General features: G+C 33.0%; 1 protein-coding gene across 1 annotated transcript; it reads left to right on the top strand.

Moving 5' to 3' along the window:
* The first annotated feature begins 1,994 nt into the window (after positions 1-1,994).
* LOC127712365 (uncharacterized) lies at positions 1,995-15,172 on the top strand. Its single transcript, XM_052218753.1, has 5 exons — positions 1,995-2,147; positions 2,768-2,891; positions 5,275-5,696; positions 10,105-10,267; positions 11,032-15,172. Exons 3-5 carry the CDS (start codon positions 5,562-5,564, stop codon positions 12,885-12,887), a joined length of 2,154 nt encoding a protein of 717 aa, XP_052074713.1. The 5' UTR covers positions 1,995-2,147; positions 2,768-2,891; positions 5,275-5,561; the 3' UTR covers positions 12,888-15,172.
* The last annotated feature ends 1,275 nt before the right edge of the window (positions 15,173-16,447 follow it).

Genomic DNA, 16,447 nt, shown 5'->3' with positions numbered 1-16,447 from the left:
ATCAAAGCTGTTTTTATTTAAATATTTTCTTTTTTTTTCATTTGTTTTATAACTTTGTCCTTTTCTTGTTTTTTTTCGGCTAATGTTTTCTTCTTTTTCGATAAAGCTTCTAATTGCCTCGTGAATATTTTACAAAATCAACCAAATAGACATGAACACAGACATGCCTGACCATATGGTGTCTTACAACATTCGGCTTATGATACATATGCTTGTATTGTAAATCTTCAACTTGAAGTATTTTGAGTGGTTGTTGGTTGTTTCCCTATTTGCTGCTGAGTTTGCTCTGGGAACAGTATATATGTTCCTGGTTTGCTTGATAACATATTATTTGCTGTTTAACAAGAATTTTGACAGATATTTCAGTTGTTGTTTAGGAGTTTCCTTTTTTTTTAAACGTTACTGGGGCTACTACTATATAAAAAGTAAAATCACAAAAATACTGAACTCCGAGGAAAATTTAAAAAGGAAAGTTCCTAATCAAATGGCAAAATCAAAAGCTCAAACACATCAAACGAATGGATAACAACTGTCATATTCCTGACTTGGTAGAGGCATTTTCTTATGTAGAAAAAGGTGGATTAAACCTGGTTTGAAAGCTATCTAAACCTCTCACTTGTATGACAGTCGCATCAAATTCCATTATTTGACAACGATGTGTGAACAAAACAAACACAATAGGTAAACATATCACAAATAGGGGTACAACAGCAACACGAACTCCACCAAAAATTGGGGGTGATCTCACGTGCTCCGGAAGGGTAAGCAGATCTTGCTCCACATGTGTCACCCGTCGTTTTGCTCATATTAATACAAAGCCTGTAAATAGTCTAATTCGTTAGGTCACATTAGTGAAAAAGGAACGGGATTGTAGTTACGACATAAGGAACATATCCGATATCATCTGTGAAACGGATATTCAATAACAGTCAACCAACTCGTGATGGCGTCCGTAAAATTTACGAAGTGATGATTTCAACTTTACCATTTGGAACTCTTGGTTAAAAATGGAAAGGTCACAATTGGGAAGCTGAAATCATCTCTTTTGTCGTAAAGTTTTGTTCTCAACCAACCCTCATTGTCAATTACTAGATGTAAGTCAAGATATGAGGCAGACTTAACTGTATCTGTTGTATCCTTTATCTCTTCAAAACGTAAAGTGCTTAATGAAATGGCAAAATCAAAAGCTCAAACACATCAAACGAATGAATATAAACTGTCATATTCCTGACTTGGTACAGGCATTTTCTTATGTAGAAAATGGTGGATTAAATAATATAACCTTTGAAAATGTTTCATCTTATATCGGTATTTTTTACATTAAACCTGTTTGTTGGATTTATTGTTAATTTATTTCTTGTCCTGAAATATTTGCTACTGAACGTAAAACAAACAACAGTCAATAAATCCGCTGTTTTTTTTTCAAGTAGTGATAACAAAAAATCCGAAGCAACTGTAAAAAATTACATTCTTAAAACATTGTGACTTGGATGGATAGTTGTCTCATTGGCACTCATTCCACATCTTTTAATCTATATTAAGGTGGTACTAAACACCTTGACTAAAATGGCTCGTTTAATTTTCATAAAATTTTGACAAAATAGTAACTTTATCCCTTTGACAAAAATATAAAAATTTCAAAACACTTAAACCACATACTTTATCGGAAAAAAATCATTGGATATATACTTTATCGGAAAAAATTCATTGGATATATAGCAGCAGTTTGACGAACACTAATGTTGATCATTGAGAAGCTTAATATTTCCTTAACAATAGAATGTGATTAAAACGTTCAGCTGATTTTAACAGAGTTATCTCCCTGTAGTGGTATGTACCGCCTTAATAGAAGAAAATCAATGAGAACAACCTACGGAAGTATTTGAAAACAGTAATTTGATAAAACATGTACAAATGAATGTGTATTCATTCACAAAAGCGTCTGCTATTCAATTTAAATCGCTGTTTACAATTCATGTAACCAAATATCTCCTTTTATATGCATTTTAAAAAGCAATTGAAATTAACAAAATTCATACAATTTAAACGAGTTGCTTTATCAATAAAATATAATGTAAAGGTATTACGAACGTATATATGTGGATAAATATTAGCATGAAGGTGTGGAGAATTTTCAAGATTCACTGGTATGTAATTTTATTCATATTACGATATTGTATGCTCGTTGGCACCAAGAAGATTGTATAAGATGTTCAAACAGATATGCACAATAACCAGTGATACTAACCAAAAAATAGTTTTGCATTCATTGCATTATGACAATCGCGTCGACGACAACATACGGTGTCTTCATTAGAAGAATGATTTATTTCCCGATTTTATTACGATCTTTCTAATTGTGTCTTTTATTGAATGTCGGTTGTTCTCTCCGGACAGTCCATCTTCCTCCTCTAATATAAACTGACCACCACTATAGTGCTAAAATTGACGCCAATCAATCAATCAAACAAACAATCAATCAATCAATCAATCAATCAATCATTCAATCAATCAATCAATCAATCAATCAATCAATAAATAAATCAAGCATTCAATCAATCAATAAATGTGTCTTTTATTTAAATTATTAGATTAAAGTCTTTTCAAACTAACAGATCTTTTATTTATAACATCCCTATTACGTGAAGATACAGCTACTCAATGTATTTAGGAATTTATAATTTCGAAAGCTTTCCTGATGAATTTAAATCCAAAAATGATTATTTATATATTCAAATTTATATATATTATATATATTTACTTACAGAAGTAGTATTTCTGTCGCAGAATGCCAGGAAGCAGATATGGTCTGTATGGGCAGATTAAAGCAGACAAACCACTTGAACTTGAACCAATTATAGTAGAAATTGCTAATGCAAAACAATCTCAAGGTGAGCCTCTTACAATATCTGGTGATTAGTTTAATACACTGTAAAGGGGGAGGGGGGGGGGGGGGGGGGGTCTGGATGATAGGTACCTTATTTCTATATTTTTATGTAAGCACTCAATTAGTTTCTATTCTTTATATTTTAGCACCCCTTATTCTCTTTTCATAAAGTTTCCGTCTGTCACATGTCCATTGTCCTTGACCTCATTTTCATGGTTCAGTGACAACTTGAAAAAAAAGTTAAGATTTTTTGTAATGTTAATTTCTCTCTTTTTATGAGTAACAGGATAACTATATTAAGTATGTGCGTACCTTGCAAGGTCCTCATGTCTGTCAGACAGTGTTCATGTGACCTCAACCTCATTTCATAGATCAGTGAACAAGGTTAAGTTTTCGTGGTCAAGTCCATATATCAGATACTATTAGCAATAGGTCTACTATATTTGGTGTATGGCATGATTGTAAGATGTATATGTGCAACTGTCATCTGACCTTGACCTCATTTTCATGGTTCAGTGGTTAAAGTTAATTTTTTGTGTTTTAGTCAGTTTTTCTTACACTATATGCAAAAGGTCAATTATATTTGGTGTGTGGAAATAATTTACGATGTACATTTCAGTCTTGCAGGTTTTGTTTTACCATGACCTCATTTTCACAGTTCTTTCTCATTATTAAGTTTTTGTGTTTGGGTCTGTTTTCCTTAAACTATAAGCAATAGGTCAACTATATTTGGTGTATGGAATGACTGTAAGGTGTATATGTCTGTCTGGCAGGTATCATCTGACTTTGACTTCATTCTCAAGGTTCATTGGTCAATGTTAAGCTTTCATAGTTAAGTTTGATTCTTAGATAATATAAGCAATATGTCAACTATATTTAATGAATAGATTTATGTAGGGTGTACTTGTCTGTCTGGCATGGTTCATATGACCTTGACCTCGTTTTCATTGTTCTTTAATCAGTATTCAGTCTTCCTGATTAAGTTTGATTCTAAGAACTATAAGCAATATGTCAACTATATTTGGTGTATGGCATGATTGTAATGTGAACATGTACTGTAAATTCAGAAATTATTGCGAGGTTTTTATTAATGCGAATAATGCGACTACTTGAGTATCGCAATAATAAGAACTCACATTCTCATATCAAATACATATTATTTGTATATAGCTTTTCCTAAAATCGCAATAATTAAACTCGCATTTTTGTTAATTCTTCAAAAATCGCAATAAAAAATGCACGCAATAATTTCTGAATTTACAGTATTTCAAGTTGGGTTTATCTAACCTTGACCTCATTTTCTTGGATCATGTTATGTTTATGTGATACTTGTAGTATAGCTTTATATTTAGGACTATCAGTATAAAATCAATGGTCAGTAAAGCAGGCGCGAGATTTCAGCGTGTGCACTCTTGTTTCAATAGCTACAGTTCAAAAGGGTTTACACAACAATGATAATGAGGGACTCTCAGTACTTCTTGTCTTTTCTGTTTCAAGGAATTCGTCTACTTTATACACAGGGTCCATTTTCGGAAATCTAATTATTTAGTGCAGCTTCGGTTTTTGAAAGCTTTTTGCTTTTCTTTCTTGACATATTTGTTTGTTTTTATAGTGATTAAGATTATAACACAATGTTGACTGCTGTACCCCTATTTTTGACATTTTTACCTATTATGTCTGTTTGTTTTCTTCACAAATTGTTGTCAATATAATTGTATTTTATGCGACTATCATACAAATTAGAGGTGTAGCTAGCTATAAAACAAGGTTTTACCCACTATGTTCTACATAAGAAAATGCCGGTACCAAGTCAGGAATATGACAGTTGTTATCCATTCGGTTGATGTGTTTGAGCTTTTGTTTTTGCCATTTGCTTACGGACTTTCCGTTTTGAATTTCCTCGGAGTTCGGTATTTTTGTTACATTTTATTTGCATTTTGCATTTTTCGTAATCTTTGACTTGCTGTCAAATTTGACACTATAGCGTTTTTTTCAAAACCCTCCATATTTTCATTTCTAGAGCTAGATGTGGGAAGTATTGTGTCCTCAACACAAATTTAGAATAATTCTCAATTTCTACAAGAGCTTAAAGGGACCAAAGCTGGAACTAACTATTTTTCAGCACATTGTTCAAACATCATACTTTTCATTTCTGTATGGCAATATCGTTCATCTGTATTCATACCTCTAAATACTTAATCACATCCTTTTAAAAATTCATCTATTATGTAGGTACTTTTTCATAAAATATCCATGTTTTGTTCCAAAAGTCACCAGGCTAAAGGTACAACAAGCTTGCAATTAGTAGCTGTAACAAATCCGATTTTTTCCCCAGTGAAGCTTATGTTTTGAAATTGACGTCCAATGGAAACTCTGTTTTATTGTAGTGGTGACACCCGATTTAGAAGACACCAAGAAAAGATGGTTGGTTGTTGGTATATGTCTTCATAACGTTGTATCACCAGCATTGAGAGAATATGTTTCAAAATCCATGAATCAGGTGTTTAATACACTATAGCAATCTCACAAGATAGATATACAATGCTATCCAAACCAACTAAAGTGCTATAAAGGGACAGTCCATCTCAATTATGAAGCTATCAACAACAACAGAATAGTTCGTTCTGGAAGGAACAAAGATTATCAGAACTATGATTATAGAATACAGAATCCTATGGAATTCTCGAAGCTGTTCTTGAACGCAAATATGGCACAATACACAGGTTTTGATGAAACATGTGATTCTTCCGCACTTCTAAACATCATCATGTGCAGTGATACATCCGTACTTGGTCGACTTGCAGATCAAGTGAGTTTTTATTAACTTTAAATAAAAACCATACGATAATGGTCGACAATATGGATTTGCATATAAATTATCCACTTGAATATGAAACTCAAGTAAACAAAGAATTGTTTAGTCGCACCAGGCACCATGCTTAAAATCGTCCTGGAAAACCAATGTAATTACCATATTCAAGAAGCGTGATCCACCTCATTTATCAAATTACCGGACAATAGGATAGTTGAGGGTTGTAAAATGTTATATGGTCACTATTCCTCTGCTTCAACCTCTCGGGTGATAATCCATTCTACTACCTATGTGTATTAGACAGAACCTGAATGTAAGCCCTGGTCTTTACATTGTAGCCCTTATATACCTAAAATCAAATGATCATATAGGAAACAAATATTTGTTTTTTCTATTAATTTTTAAATATGCCCGACTAAAATCGATTGCCTCTTTTTGGTTCTTTTTGAATTAAAAACATTTTAAATTTAATATAACACGCTTGAAAATAATCAGCTCATACTATCTTATCGATTAATTACTGCCAAAAGGATTGAAATTGATTGATTACTATCCTGTTGTAAAATATATCATGCAATTTATCATTATAGGATTAAACACATTTTTTCTAGAGGTTATTCAGTCGGAAAGCAAGCCTTTAGAAACGACCGTTGTTGCTACTTTCTTAAGACAACAATGGGACTGATATTAAAGCCGGCCATTCTGAAATTGCGTTAATTTCGCGGAAAAAATAAATTGGTGGCAATATGGAAAAATTTCTATTTTCTGTTTTTTACTTGCCATTGGAATCAGAAATAGATGTCTTCCTATCTGTTAAGCATGTGTCTTATTATTAAAGAAAAAAATACCTAAATTGGCAGTCCTTTAAGGAGGGTGGTATAGGGTTATTTTCTTGCAACGTGATCGCCGTTTTTTTATTTCACGTTCAACGTGTTTTTACTTTTTTATTTAACGTTCAGTCGTGCAAGACAGGTGCCTCGTTCAACGTGTTCTGCTTATTTAATTTTACGTGCATCGTGATTTTCAAATGCTTATTTTGCGTGCTCAGTATTTTTCAAATAAAATTCAAATACTTGGCAGGGATCGTCAAGAAATACTTTTTTAAAAGCCGTAAACCATTTACATCATAAATGTGTATACTAAATCGGAAATAACAAGTAAAACAGAGAGTTTATATATACAAGAAGACAGTGACTCAGTCACAAAAAGGTTCACAACAGTCTTTATTTTTCGTGCAACGTTCATGACAGAAATTATTTCACGTTCAACGTGAAATTTTGTCTTATTTCACGTTTTTTCCGTGCAAGCACCCCCCCGTCCCCCCTTTACCACCCTCTTTAACGAATACGTTAAAAAATTATGCGGAATCGTCTGTTACTTTTTCTTCTTTTTTTCACAGATAAACAAAACTAATATTTATAATATAAAAAAAATAATACGTATCTCAAAGTTAAACAAATATTTCAAGTCTAACGTTCTGTCACCCCTTAGGAAAACTCGTTTGAACTAAATTCCGACAGAAAGACATTTTGTGACATTGTACATTTTTGGTCTTACACATCGATGTCAACATGCATCTGAACAGAATAATTTAGTGTGTTTGTTTGAAAAAGCAATGGCGAGTTCAGCTGTGAATTTGACTGGATTAATTATTCTCTTTAAGTGAAATGTTTGACGTTAACTAAAACAATAAGGTAAGGATATTTTATACTGTCTGTGCACAACCTTGAATTTTAGATGACTAGGAAAAATCATTCATTGTTAATATTATTTTTTTGTGATGAAGGAATCCTGCAAAAGTAAATGCAAATATAACATGGTCAATGGAAACATGAAAGTCTTGTCCTTTGAACTTAAAACAATTTCTTTCAGACTTGCATTTTAATCACTCTTATTCAAAGCATTTTCATAATTACATGAAGTGTGACTTACTTGTGATCTAAAACATCATTATTGACTTAGCACTCAGAAACTGCTCTGAAATACTTTTAATATGCATAGTTATTTATTTTTTTTAAATAGAGTGTCTAGAAAAAGAAAAATATGAGATCGAATCTTTCTCGTTGTTATTTATTCGCAAGTTCATGATTATAAACCATTTAAATAATTATGCATTGGTTTAGGCTTTTTTTATAATTTGAGTTCATTCAGTATAACTTGCATGGAATCAATGAGACAAAATTTATTATTATATTTAGTTTAATTATACACAGATTGCAAACCAATTTCCTTTTATTTAAAATTATGAAGAATTTACATTGAGAATACCTTGATTATTATTTCTTTTAAATGTATATATGAAAAAGGTAGGATCAGGTATCAGTATTGAAAGGGAATTCATTTTAACCTTGTCTAGATCCAGTATTTATGCATATTTTGGCTAGCCTTGGTCTTTATGTAGTAGATATTTTATTTCTGTGTTGATATTTGGTTACAGCAGTAAAAATGTTTACCAAAATATTGAAGTAACTCTTGGAATAATATATTATGGCACAGAGTAACATTTACTGCAATATTATTTTAAGCCATATTTCAGTTCTGAAACTGTTTTAAAAATGATAAAATGTGTTTACCTAATTGTTTTACATATGTCTGGAGTGATCTGTACGTAGTATCAAAATATATTTAGTAAAAAGATAATTAATTATTTTAATAATATTCACTTGTAAATAACAGCATATGGTGCTTAATATTTATAATAGTCAGATATATAAGATTGTTCATGAAAAGTGTGAACAAAGGGACGTAACTCGTAAATTACTATCGGAACAGCTTCGTCAGAAATATCGACACATCGAAGTGGCACATTTGCGTATTACTGCGTATTAAGTGGCACAAATTTGACACGGGACAGTTTATAAAAAGCCTCATCACATATTTTAAATTCAGCATAGGTTCCCCAGAAATTAAGAAAGAAATTTCAACTGATGTGTTGAAAAAAATTGACGCGACGAGTGACGACCTGGGGTTTGAAGGTTTCGTATTCTTATTCAGTACGCTTAATCAAAACAGTTTGTATGTTAGAACTTCTAAAAAGTATACATAGTTGGCATCTATAACGAACAGCATGCTTTGATTTCATTTGATATGACTTTTTGGAGGAAACAGACTCGTTTCAGTTAAATAAAAAATTACCCCAAAAATGCCCAAATATGGTAGTCACATGACTTCCATTGTTGCTTTAAGAAATGGGGTCAAACTAGGGTGAGCTTTCCGACTGATTGATGTGTACACTGGGGCGATTAACTCAAACTTAATAAAAGTCCGAAAGACTTTTATGCAAAGTTTGTGAGTCAGCGACCCAGTTTATACATCAATAACCTCTAGAAAAAAATGTGTTTAATCCTTATCATTCTTAACCCAAAAATTTGTAATTTTTAATTAACAAATTTTAGTACATTGGCTACTACATACCGTCAAATGCAATTGGCATTTCGTAACTAAGGAGTAAGCACCCATATTGACGTTCTGAAATCTATTGTTGTTCTATTAATGCAAGAGAACCTAAAATTAAATAACACCTATCTCAAAAACTTCATTTTAATGATATGTTATTTAAATTTTAATCGTTCAAGAAACATAATAATCTTCATCTTGAGAGTTTTCATTCATATGACGTCAAGTTTTCCCACAAAGTTGATGCGCCAACCTCATTCATGAAATTTCCCGGAAATTCATTTTATTGTAAATTTATACATTTTCAAAGCTTTAATGCAATAATTCATTTTATTATTTATTAGAATAGAAATACCAGTCACGTATATGTTTTTTTCAATTTCAATTTGCTTGAACCCCTTGATACCACGAATCTGTTTCACGCATGAATAGATCATGTTGCAATCAAGAATTCGAAAATAGTTCCGGCAACATGGTCCAATGAATTGTAAAGCAAGGAAAAAAATGCCAACGGACCAATCCAATTTAAGTATTTGTAGATATGCAAATCATATAAGAATAATGACGAAATAAAATCAGGAATGTAAACATGAACAAAAGATTGGTTCTGCAAGAATGGAAAATAGTGATGAAGGGCGGGATATGTAAAACAAAATGAGGGTATGTTGGATACGGACAGAAATGTTTCCTTGCAACTAGCCTTCAACGAACTTTCAATAAGTAATTACAAGGGTTTGAACCCTCCGTGTACGGGACATCGGGTTTGACGTTCCTAATTAGACCCGAGGCAGCTGCGTATTTATACATTCAGTACAGCCAAATGGACGTCATTTGCGAAACGAAGATAATGAGATCATTTTCTAAATTTCGAGAGCTTAATTGAATATGATACGGAGATTGGCGACACATGTATTTCAAATGAAAGATCTTGAATAATTCTAAGTACTCTATTTATCCATAAATGATTTTATGTAATCTGTATATACACCCTTTCTTACTTGTTTTGCAGCTACGAAATGATGTAAGAAATCCTTGGGCACACTGTAATTTTACCGAATGGGATGCAATGAAATACTTAGCATCAATTCAGCTGATGCAACAACTTATCAGACATCTACACATGCCTTCTGAAATGAAAGTCCTAGCAGACTTATCCCACTGGGAAGTAAATGGTAAAGTTATTTATTTACTATAGGAATAAAAAGATGTTTAATTGCTAATGAGACAAATCTGCACGAGATACCAAATGACGTAGAAATCAACCAATAATAGTCATCGTTCTTTTGATTTGAGATTTTTGAAGTAACTGTCAACATATTGGGTCATTAATCGATACATTGAAATACCTTCTTTTCCAAAACTTTGTCATAACAAAGGATGCTTAATTGTATGCAAAATATATAAACATTAAAATGGTTAACAAAAATATTAAGAGGTATCTTACCAATAATGTCCATTAGTGATATCCGTCTTGTTACTACTGTTGAAACACGTAAATGCGACACACCCGATGGTAAAGCATCATATTAAGGGATTGCTTGAGTTTTCTTGGACGGTCTTTAAAAACTAATCCATTTCAATACTGATTTTTTGCAAAAACCATGGCCGTTAGATCGCTAGATGTATATATTTTTTTCGGAAGCGTCTTTTCGTTTCTCTTTCTAGCTGGCCATGGTTGTCCGAAACAAATACATTTGAGTTTCCAAAACACAACTTATAAAGACGAAATACATATAGGGGTACCTCGGAGAGACATACTTAAATATGAGAAAAAAGGGGGAAATTTCAACTAGTGTTAATCAAAATAGAAATTTTATGAAAATGCTTTCTAGCTTGTATTTTTAGTTTCCATCGCTAAAGTTACACACGTTATACAGATAAAAGAGATGGAGGGGGAATCCGTTGATGTCATTCCATATCTGTATGTCTATTTTAGGTATCAACTTTTTACAAGGAACTAGATTAGGTCTAGAAATAGTTGACGAAGTGAATAAACACACTCAAAGTTTGGCCAAGTATGTACTCCAACTCAAAGCTGAGACGAGTTCCTACTCTGAAATGGTTCACAGTTCGTTAGTTCTGATATCTAATGATATGAGCAATGTCTGTAAACGTATTGACCAAACCGATATAGATTTATCACAAATCACAAGCGAAGTCATTTCACTGAGGCTTCAAACTGATAGCATCGAGCATATTGTAAATGAAAACGTCAAAGATATCAAAGATATAAAAACTGATTTAGAAAATATAAAGAACTATAACTCGCATCAGAGACCCAAAGAAAAAAATTTCTTTTATCCACCAGATAGAGTTAGTGTTTTTGTTGGTAGGGAAGACAAATTGCTATCATTGAAAGAAAAATTTGTCCAGAATAAAGATGTTAACCACACAGAAGTAATATGCGGATTGGGAGGTTGTGGTAAAACTACTTTGTCCATAGAATTTGCATGGATGTGTCAGCAGTTCTATCCTGGTGGTGTCTTCTGGGTTTCTGCGGAATCAAATGACACCCTAGAGGATACAATTACCACACTTGCTATTGATGTAAGCACACCAGGACAAAACAGTAAAGAGACTTTCAAAAGAACTCTCATGTGGTTAGGACGCTTAACAAAAAGATGGTTGATTATAATCGATAACGCAGATACAGCTATCATTTCTGGTCAAATGAAGGAACTACTGTTAGGAAATTGGAAGCGAGACTCAAAAGGTCATGTCATAATAACATCAAGACGAGAGCCACTTGCTATAGAAGAGACTTTCCATGTCAGCACAGACAACTGCAATCATCTAGAAACTTTAAATGACGATGAAGGAGTTCAATTTTTGATCAAACGAACTGGAATGTGTGATGAAAGGTCCAATGACAACATATCAAAATTAGTAATAGAGCTTGGAGGACTTCCGTTAGCTTTAGAACAAGCTGCCGCTCACATCAAAAGCATTAGATGTTCCTTCAAAGATTACCTAGCCAGTTTCGAGAAAAAACGCCTAACATTATTATATAAGACCACAAACCCTCCTTTCGAAGCAAATATAGAAAGGCTCGCAGTAATGACAACTTGGCAATTGAACATGGATTACATAAGGTCTCAGTCGGAAGCGGAAGGGCTTGGGACGTCTGCTGTTATCGTCATGAAAGTAGCATCTTTCCTATTTGCAGACGATATGCCCGTTGAAATTTTCAATAGTGGGAAACCCACAATAAGTGACGAAGAAGCATATGAAACACTTACAGACCCAGTTGGAATTAAACATGCTGTTGAAATTTTAACAAGGTTTTCGTTATTTCAAAGATATCGATCAGAAAGTTTATCGGTTCACAGATTAGTCCAAGAAGTGATAAGAAGCAACGTTGATAGAAACGAGAAAAAATTTGTTCTTCAATGTGCAGTAAGAATGATTAATAAAGCGCTAATGTTAACAACAACTCCACACGCAGCTATTCTTAAAAACAAAAATGAACCACATGCTTCTAGAGGATTGCTCAATCTATGGAACAAATTAGCAGCAAACGCAAATGCATTAAAGAGTTATCTCATTATTAGCAAAGATAGCCAGGAAAACAAAGATCTCTTTACTAGTTTGGAATCTGCAAGAGTAATTCAAGCGTCAGCTATTTACAACAGTCTGTCCCAGAGACAAGATGCGGCACTGGAGGATCAAAATCAGATGCTTTATATAATGGCGTCCTTAGATATGGAGGAGCATACTTGTAATGAACTTACAAGTGTTAAAATACCACTTTTAGAGAGAGATCGTATGCATGTCCAAAATAGCATTGCTTAATGAAAATACTAAACGTTTTGCAGTAGTTCCTCTTTCAACAGACAGATTGAGAGAAATAGGTAATCAAGCATTTCAGGAAAAACGATACGAGGACGCTCTTCAATACTATACTGAAGCGTTGCGGGCCTGTTCAAACAAAGATTGCGACTATAGAATACTTTCAAACAGAAGTTTAGTTTACCTGAAGCTTCATGAATATACTTATGCTCTTAACGATGCTAATGCTTCTATCGAAATAAATCCATATTTCTGCAAACCTCATGTATGGAAATCATACGCCATTGCCAAATTGAGGAATAAAGGCAAATTGCAATCTAAAATGGAAGGTTCGGGTCTAGCAAGTGCTTCTATTGCAGCATTTTTAAATGAGCTATCCCTACTTGAATATAAAATGAAAGTTCATTATCCTATAGTTATGTATGAAATCATAGAATGTGAAAATCAGTACACCGATTTACAATCCCGGATTATGTCTATCTTAGATCGACCATTTACAACATACCTGCTGAAAAAAGGTCGTTATACTTCTCACAACTTGTCAAACCAAAAAAGAGTTGTCAAGTTATAGGAGTTGAACCCGGGGTGGAAATCGAAATAGAACATGGGATTCAAATTTCAAGACCTTTAGATTCTGAATTTGAACTTGATTTCGAGCGAGAACGAGAAATAGCGGTTCATTTTGAAAACATATTGTTTTGTTCTAAAGGTAGCCAAGTAAAAGTACATAAAGGTGGAATTGGAACTTTCTATAGATGCAAATTTTCGAACCAAATTCTTGAAGAAGACTATGAACTCAAAGAAAATATCGACATCTTTTACAAAAGGTTTTTAAGTAACATTGATATGAAAGACAAAAAACATAGCTCAAGCATCGTCTTATCACAAGGCGGAATGATTGTTTTAAACTCATGTGATATAAGAAGTAATGGCGGTTGTGGCATTTTTTTACACGGTGAAAATTCTTTCCTGGACATTTCGAACTGCAATGTTCACAACTCAGTGATAGGAATAGTCGTTGGAGATGGAGGAACCATGAAAGCTTTAGACAATCAAATATGCTGTCAGACACTGAATGGCGTAGCAATTGGTCCTAATGGTACAGCAACTTTGAAAGGTAATACCATTTCACAAAATAAAGCTGAGGGTATATGGTGTGGTGGAAAGAACAAATATAAAGAGCTTAATATTGCAAAAACTATGGTCATTGCAGTTGACAACATTATATTTCAAAATGGTTTATCTGGAGTTTGTTTAGAAGGGGGGTGCTTTTTGTTAAAGAACAATAAAATATCTGATAATTGGGCATGGGGAATATTTATACAGGAAAGATCTTCTGTTTTTGCTGAAAGCAATGACATTTCTTCTAATAAGTGTGGCCGCATAAGAGTCGGTATGAATTATTCTGCCTCAGTTATTATTGATGGAAATACAATTAAAAACCATAGTGGACCAGACATTTTGGCTATTAATGATGAAATAAGCTATGATGCAGAGGCTGCAGATTTAGATGAGACTAAAACATATTCAACCCCTCCAATCATAACAGACAGAAATCTCAGCTTATATAATAATAAACCAATTCAATCTCCTAGAGATACAGTGATGTCCCAAAAAACATGTTGTGGTTGCCAAAAAATGTCAACAAGCGTTGAAGGCCCGTACCAATTGTAGGATTGCTCAATATTGTTCAAAAGAATGTCAAAAAAATCATTGGATACTTCATAAGCATATGTGCCCGCTCTTATCAGAGAAATACACAATTGAAATTCGAACAACAGACACACAACCCCGTGCACCAGATATCAATACAGAATATGTATTTTACACTCGACATTTTCATCCCTCACTAATAGGAATATGTGAGGGGCCTGCCCCTGATGTGAAATCAACGAAGAGGTTCATCGTAAAAATTCAATCTGACCATGATTTTTTGCCGTACAACCCAAAAAAATATTTGACACTTTATGATCAAAGCGTTACTTTGGATATAAGGCTAATAAATCCTGAACTTTATCATCTATGCAGCGAATGTGGTAGACTCAGTGGCGATAAAATTTCGTCGAAAAAGATTTTTTGTTGGGCATCATATAAAAAAGGAGGAGATATTCTTTGTATTCATACTGACGAATTTCCATCATTTCAAACATGGTGAAAAAATTATACGAATTTATAATTTACCAATTCGAAATACATGTTGGTACTTCGAATATACATGACTTTTGGCAAAGTTGAATAATGAATGTACAAAGCTTCAAAGTACATTAAAAAAAATATATTCATACAAACCAGTTTTGGTTTGTTTGAATGATCCTCATGTTACTGGTACCATTATCGTTTGACTTTCATAGTCCTTGTTATACATTTTCAAACGAAATAGTTAAAAGCACAAAACTTATTCACAGTCATTTAAGTTACAATTTATTAGTTACCACAAAACTATTGTCACAGAAAGGCTGAAACTAATCGGAGATATACAACTTGCATAGTTATGTTTTTATTGTGCAAATAGGCAAGTAGACAAAAAGTTATATGAGTTTTTTCAAGAGCTAATAAGCCTCCAGGGAGCTCTGTTTATTAATAAATATTTATTCAATTTAACATCCGAGTCTAATCAAACAAGCTTCCATAAGCAAGACTAGTTGTAAAGTTAAACTTTAATATACAGAATGAAAACTAGTTATTTACACACAATATACAGAACTCCTATTTATTTCATCCCACACAATTTATATAAGTCATATAATCGAATTATAAAAAAATAATTTTCGGGATCAAATATACAATTTATCCATAAAAATTCTGAACAGAAAACAGCAGGAAAATAAGGCAGTATAAACATGCTATCAAAAACTGGGCAGGGGACTGGGATGCTTTTGATGGATGAGAAGTCGATCTTGCACTACCTGTGTACTCCGCCGTTTTGATAAAGACAAGTCAATAACTAATTAGATTCACAGAAACTTAAGATTGCCATGTAATGTCGATATTGACCAATTTTCCCTTAAAATGTTGAAAAGACAGACATTTAACTAAAAAAAATAGACATAATTGAACAAAATGATAAGCAAAACAATACCTACAAACTCTTCTAATAACTTAACTTTCCACTTGTCTTCATAAAGGAGTTCATGTGTGTACCTTATATCGGTTGGATACCAATGTTTGTGGATTTCGTGAGGATAGAAACATAGTTCTTAGTTTTCTGTCATGTGTTTTGTAAAGTGTTGTATGTCTTTTAGTCTATTTTTCGTTTTTTGTTATGTCACTGTCAGTTCGTTTTTTGCTATGTCACTGTCAGTTCGTTTTCAACTTATGAGTTTTGAATATCCCTTTAGTATGTTTTGCCTCTCGTTTAACAGCAGCAAAATTAAAACTTTAGATTTTTCTACACTTTACACTACTATTCCCCATGCTCAATTGAAAGATCGACTACACCACCTCACTAAACAATGCTTTTTCTATAAAAATGTGAATCGTTGATATAAATCTAATGTTTTGGGTTATAATAATTCTTATTCTGTGAAGAACCACACTGATTCTATCAGAAAATATACTGAAGA

The sequence above is a fragment of the Mytilus californianus genome, unplaced genomic scaffold (genome assembly GCF_021869535.1).
Source record: "Mytilus californianus isolate M0D057914Y unplaced genomic scaffold, xbMytCali1.0.p SCAF_8, whole genome shotgun sequence".
NCBI lineage: Eukaryota > Metazoa > Mollusca > Bivalvia > Mytilida > Mytilidae > Mytilus > Mytilus californianus.
Note: the sequence above shows the minus strand (reverse complement) of the source record. Positions and strands in the feature narration are given on the sequence as shown.

Coding starts and splice junctions, on each gene's coding strand:
- LOC127712365 (XM_052218753.1), top strand. CDS start 5,562: ATGGAATTCTCGAAGCTGTTCTTGAACGCAAATATGGCACAATACACA. Junction 5,697..10,104: donor TTGGTCGACTTGCAGATCAA/GTGAGTTTTTAT, acceptor CTTGTTTTGCAG/CTACGAAATGATGTAAGAAA. Junction 10,268..11,031: donor ATCCCACTGGGAAGTAAATG/GTAAAGTTATTT, acceptor TGTCTATTTTAG/GTATCAACTTTTTACAAGGA.